The following is a 6,175-nucleotide window of genomic DNA, read 5'->3' on the forward strand; positions in this document are numbered from 1 at the left end:
ATAAAACTCTGGAAAATCTCATATTTCATGGGACTCTGGGAAGAATACATAGAAGTTTCGCTTTGATTGTGGAGAAAAACTGACTCTCAATTAATACTATTCTAGTCTTGCCTAACAAATCTTCACCAAAGGATTAAACTAATTCTAAGTAATTTAACTGCATTCCAGAGCAAAGTTTATGAATATCTATACGAATACATAATTATTCAGCATTCAACAAGGCAAAACTCATGGTCTGCAATGAATTAAACCCAATCAAAGATTATCAGGTGCAAAGAAACCATAAAATGTGACCCAAAATTAGAAAAATCAAACAAAGTTAATCTAGAACTGGCATAGGTATCAGAATTAACAGACGAGAACTTTAAAACAGTTATTATAATAACTGTATTCCAGGTATCCAGAAAGTTAAGAGACAAAGAGGACTAAGACCCAAATTGAACTTCTAGGGATTAAAACGACAATATCTAAGACAAAAAATACACCGGGTGGGATTAACACTAGATTAGACAGTGCAGAAGAAAACATTAGTGAACTTGAAAATATAGAAATATAAACTATCCAAAGTGAAACGAGAAGGTAAAAGAATTTAGAAAAAATAAAAAGCATCATTGAACTTTGGAGAAGTTCAAGTGGCCTAATAGATTGTAATTAGTGTGGCCCAAAAGTCTGGTCTGGGTAGAAGAAATAATGGCCAAAACTTTCCCCAATATAATGAAAACTATAAACCCAAGAAACTACATGCCAAATATAAGAAACAAACAAAAACTACACCAAAACACATCATAATCAAATGTCTCAAAAGTAGTTTTAGAAAGAAAATAATAAACAACCACAAAAAGAAAAGATGCTGTGTTCAAAGGAACAAATAAGGATGATAAAATATTTCTCTTCAGAAATAACATAAGCAAGAATCTACTATAGTGACATCTTTAAAATACTGAGAGAAAAAAAAAAACTCTCAACCTACAATACCCAGACTAAATATTTTTCAAAACTGAAGGAGAAATAAATAATTTTGAGGAATAAAAAGCAAAAAGAATTTACACCAGCAGACCTACACTCAAGAAATCTTAAAAGACATCTTCCGGGCGAAAAGAATCTGATACCAGATGGAAATAAGAATCTACACAAAGGCATAAACAGCATCAGCATAGTAACTACATGGACAAATATATAAAAATTTTCTCCTTTTATTTACATTTTTAAAAAAGATAATTGTTTTAAAATAATAACATGCAGTTTTAATAGATGCAAAAGTAAAATATAACATATTTTCTAGAATAGAGAAGCTAGTAATAATGACACTTTTGAAATAAAATATGATAAAGAGGAAAAGTATGCATAGTTTAATAAATTCTTCTAAATTGTACACTGGTGTTAACACCATCCAGGTTAAAAATTTTAAAATGAAGCTCACTGCATGCTCCTTTCTGATCACTCCACCTGTTTTACTCACAAGCAAAACCCATCATCCTTTGTGGAAATAATTTCTATAACTTCCTTTATTGTTTTACAACCTAACTGTGATTTCTAGATATTATAGTTTAGTTTTGCGTACAACTAAATTTTAGGAAACTAAAACCACTTATGTGAGGATTTTGTTCATTTATTTGTTTTTTATTGAGATAAGAGTTCTAGTTCCTTTTATTTAAAATTATGTTTATGTAATCGGGCACCCTGAACGTGCCCGATCTTGTCTGACCTCGGAAGCTAAGCAGGGTCAGGCCTGGTCAGTACTTAGATGAGAGATCACCTCAGAATACCAGGTGTTGTAGGCATAAAAAAAAAAAGTTCAGTTGTAAAATTATGTTTATGTAAAACAAATATCCCTATGGTAAAATATAATTAAATTTAATCTTCTTTATCTGTACCATCAAGTCAGTATTATTTATTGTTCACACATACACAAAATTTGTTTTTGTTGTTGAATAGTATTCAACTTGGTGAATTTACTACATTTGATTGATCTATTCTACAGTCGATGAAATATACTCATAATAACGTTGTTATGAATATTCTTATACATGTATCCTGATGAACATAAGCACCATTTTTTAAATCTTCATTAAAAGTATTTCATAATTTCAAGATTATTCAAGATATTTATTCCTGATGGCTCTTCATAAAAATTCAGTATGCCAGTTTAACCACATTATTCAGTAAATTATTTCCAAACTGGAGGTTAGTATCTGACATGTTATTAAAGATGAGCTTTATCAATGAGGTATCTTAATATACATGAGAATATCAACAGGTTGGAAGTATGTAATAGTGGTGCCAAATAAAAAGATAACTTTCCCAGCTTAGTAAAGAAATCTCACATAAATATGAATATATTTGAATTTCATATTTAAAATGTTTATTTTAATATCTCCAAATAAATGAATCTGAATAAAAATAGGGCTGAAAAAGCAAATTAAGTCACACCAAAGAAAAAACCTTCAAGCTGTAAAAATTTCTCTAGGAAAGTAAGTCTTAAATAAATCTTCGCTTTTGAATTTATGTTTTTCCTAATAAAAATTTTTATCATTAAAAAACGTAACTTCAGTAACCACAGATCATGACTATGATTGATTATTTTTCATGTTTTTTCCTTTTTCATCTTTCTTATACAACTTGAATATCCTAAGCTTTTTACCTATTTGTGTTAAATTTAATCTTTCTTATCTGTACCATCAAGTCAGTGTTATTTATTGTCACACATACCCAAAATTTACAAGAACTCATCATTTGTTTTCTGGCAGAAAACATAAAGCCCACTTATTTCCTTTCTTTCAGTCAGTACTTCAGCTGCCATAGAAACGACAGAAAGACCTGTCTTAGCTTCTTATTTCCCCAAATCAGGATAAATGAGTGGCCTGAAGGATACAGATTCCAAAAATCTGGCAAAACATGAGAACTGGTTCATATTTCAGAGTATTTATGTTCAAAGCTGAGAAGATTAGAGTCAGGAAGTAAATGGCAAATAGCAAGAGAAAGGAGATCACAGTTTGAATGGCTCTTATGTGGACCTCGGTCCTGGGATCTTGGGATCCTTTGCCACTAAGCCGCATCTTCTTGAGGTGTTTCCACAGGGAAAAAATTAGCAGCAGAGAAGATGTCAGGGACATAGAAAAGGATACAAAGTTTGCAAATGTAAATACAGTCATATACGATAGGTGCACGATGTCCCTCGATTTGGTATTCCAGGTGATGCTTCCTTCACATTCATTCATCCACATTTTTCTATCTATACTTACCAATACAAGATGAAAAACCAAGAAGACCAAAGTCCCCAACAGTATCATAAGAATTACTCTTTTAACTCTCCACTTTAAGTGAAGAAATATAAGGCTGGAGAAATTGACTATCTTGAGCAAATAAAGTATGCTGAGGCTAGTCGTAAGCCAGACACTAAAATGGTTGCTTACTGTCCAGATCACATTAAAAATAATTCTTGCTTCTGAACTACATAAAGCTGGATAAAACACAGGGGCATACCTATCTATTACTATTGTCCAGAGCAAACCCATTCTGGAGACCACCAGCGCAGTGAGAATTCCATCAGCTGACAAGATCTTTTGTCTCTTGACCCAGTCAATGAGGTTCACCAGGGCTATGAAGCCATTGGCAAAATTTCCTAGAGCAAATTCTGTCATTAGTAGGATGGGGAAAATAATCAGTAGTAAACTTATCATGTCTAAGGGGGAAAAAATTCCAAACCTGCGGGGAAAAAAAGCCAAACCTCATATCACGCTGGTGATTCCTTAATATCCTAAAGTTCCACCTGCACCTGATTTTTAAATGTGTGGCAAAGTTCTTGTTTTTTTTAAATTCTGAGCTCAATGTCAAGTAAGAAAACACCAAGGTATAATAATGGGTGAGTTCAAAGCTGTCTTTTTTAAAAACATTTTTATATGAATAATTTAACTGAATCCTTTTCACACACTATGTGTCCTTCGCAGAGGCTGGAATATTTCATAGCTGATGTTGAAATGAGAGTTGAATTCTCATTTGCTAACATGCAAATATAGACAAATTCTCTTTCACTGTTTTGCAATTTTTTTGCCTTGTCTCACCTCTACATAATTTGAATTCATCAAGTTGAGATGTTAGCTGGTAAAATTTTAGAATCTAAAACATAGAACATGCAGCAAATGTCTAAATTGGTAGATGGATCTTAGTCATCTAGTGATGACAATAATGGCTCATTACTGTTGAGGATTTATTTTAACAAAAATAAATCCAGAAAAACTTAAAATAACTTATCTATATGTTTTGTAAGTTTCTCCTTTCAAAAACTTTCCAGTTTCCCTAAGACACCTCAGGAAGGCTAATATGCCCTAGAACTGGTTGCTGATAACTAGTATTTATAAATAGCTTTATTGTTCACCAGCTTAAAAACACATACACACATGCACTCACGCATACACACACTCCACTTATATATGTGGTCTACATTTCATTTGGTGTCCCAAAAAAAATGATTTCGATCGTAATTGTATCGGGCACAAGGATTTGGATACAATTGCTATCTTAGGAAATTGATTCTATCTACTCAAGAACATGGCATATATTGACATTTATTCAGATCTTCTATGTTCTTCAATACAATTTAATAAACTTTTCAGTAAAATATATCTGAGACTTATTCCCAGGCATTTTATAGTTTTTGTTGTTGCTGTGAAAAAAGTTCAGTTTCAAATATCACATCCTGATTTGTTATTACTGGTGAATAGATATACATTAATGCCTTATTTGGCAATTTTGCTAAATTTATTTATTTTATTAGATAAATTTATTACTATTTCTTTGTAGATTAATTTGGATTATCTACACGTAGACCTGCTGTCTGCAAGAAAAAAATCTGTTTTATCTTTTTCATTCCAATTCTCATATGAGTTCTTTATCTTTTTTTCATTGTATTGGCTAATACCTCTAACACAAAGCCTTTCTTAATCCTGGCATCAGTGTAAAAGAGTCTACATTTTACCATTAAGCATAATATTCCTACATTTGTTTAATACACCCCTTTATCAGGTTATCGTCATTTCCTTCCACATATACTAGTTTAGTAAAAAAAAAAGTGGTAAAAAAAAATTCCAACATCTGCTAACACTCAGAGTTCCATCAGGAGACAGACCACACAGAAATTTCATGTTAAAAAAGTTTAACATAAAGAATTATTAACTATAACCGGGGGTTGGAGTAATGAGGGATTGACTAGGAAAAAAAATAGAGAGAATATAGAAATAGCAGATATAAGGAACAGTCATTATCCCTAGGGCTAAGATACGACATCCAGAGAAAAGCCACCACGCAAACCTACCCACACATCCAGGCTAAGAACCAGACCTTGCTGAAGATGACACATCTATGGCTCACCAAGCTGCACCACCAGAAACCCCCCGTAGTCCATTGTCTAGACTTGCCAGAAATCTACCTCCTGGGCCCTGGGAAGGCTGTTCATGGAGAGATGTCTTACCAGAGGTCATGTGCTATAAAACTGCTCTAGGGGCATGCTGGGAAACGGTGCCCACTGCTGCCCACTAGCATGCATCATAAGAGAGGACCGTGCACTGGAAAAGCTGCAGCACTATGAGCCAAGAACTAAAATAATGTCCAATTTATCTGAATTTTTAATTTTTCATGAAAAAGTGTGCTTATATACATTTAGTTTTTGTTTTACTATGTACAGTTATTATGTTTCTAATATCATGTATATTTGATATTTGTCTGTTCATTAATTTTCACAAAGAATCCTTTGGGTTTACCCTCATCTATATTTTATTTTAGTTTTCTGTGTCATTAATTTCTTCTTACATTATTATATGCAGATTACAAAGGAGTTAAGCATACAAGCTTGGGGATTCGATTGCTTGAGCTAACATTTTGTTTTTTTCTATTTTCTAGCTGTGTGACCTTGGGCAAGGTACTTCACCTTTTTTATTTCTGTTTCCTTATGTACCAAATATGGTATAATTGTTTTCAGGATTCAACATGATAATCCATGTAGAGCACTGAGTATAGTTTTTTATATGCAATAAAACTAAGTAAATGTTACTCTACTCCTAACTTGTTTAAATTTTTAAAGATTATTTTGTCATTTATTTCTATCTGTTTTTATTGTTTATTTCCATTTAATGTAAATTCAGGGAGCATAGAAAATAAAAGATTATCTTACATCCGCCAC

The 6,175-nt window shown here is 32.4% G+C and overlaps 1 protein-coding gene across 1 annotated transcript; it reads right to left on the bottom strand.

The window, feature by feature from the left end:
- Positions 1-2,843: 2,843 nt before the first annotated feature.
- LOC105307988 (taste receptor type 2 member 50-like) lies at positions 2,844-3,680 on the bottom strand. The gene has a single exon (XM_011383690.1). The coding sequence runs from the start codon at positions 3,678-3,680 to the stop codon at positions 2,844-2,846; it is 837 nt and encodes a 278-aa protein (XP_011381992.1).
- Positions 3,681-6,175: the final 2,495 nt, after the last annotated feature.

Source organism: Pteropus vampyrus, unplaced genomic scaffold, assembly GCF_000151845.1.
Source record: "Pteropus vampyrus isolate Shadow unplaced genomic scaffold, Pvam_2.0 Scaffold537, whole genome shotgun sequence".
NCBI classification, from domain to species: Eukaryota; Metazoa; Chordata; class Mammalia; order Chiroptera; family Pteropodidae; genus Pteropus; species Pteropus vampyrus.

Coding starts and splice junctions, on each gene's coding strand:
- LOC105307988 (XM_011383690.1), bottom strand. CDS start 3,680: ATGATAAGTTTACTACTGATTATTTTCCCCATCCTACTAATGACAGAA.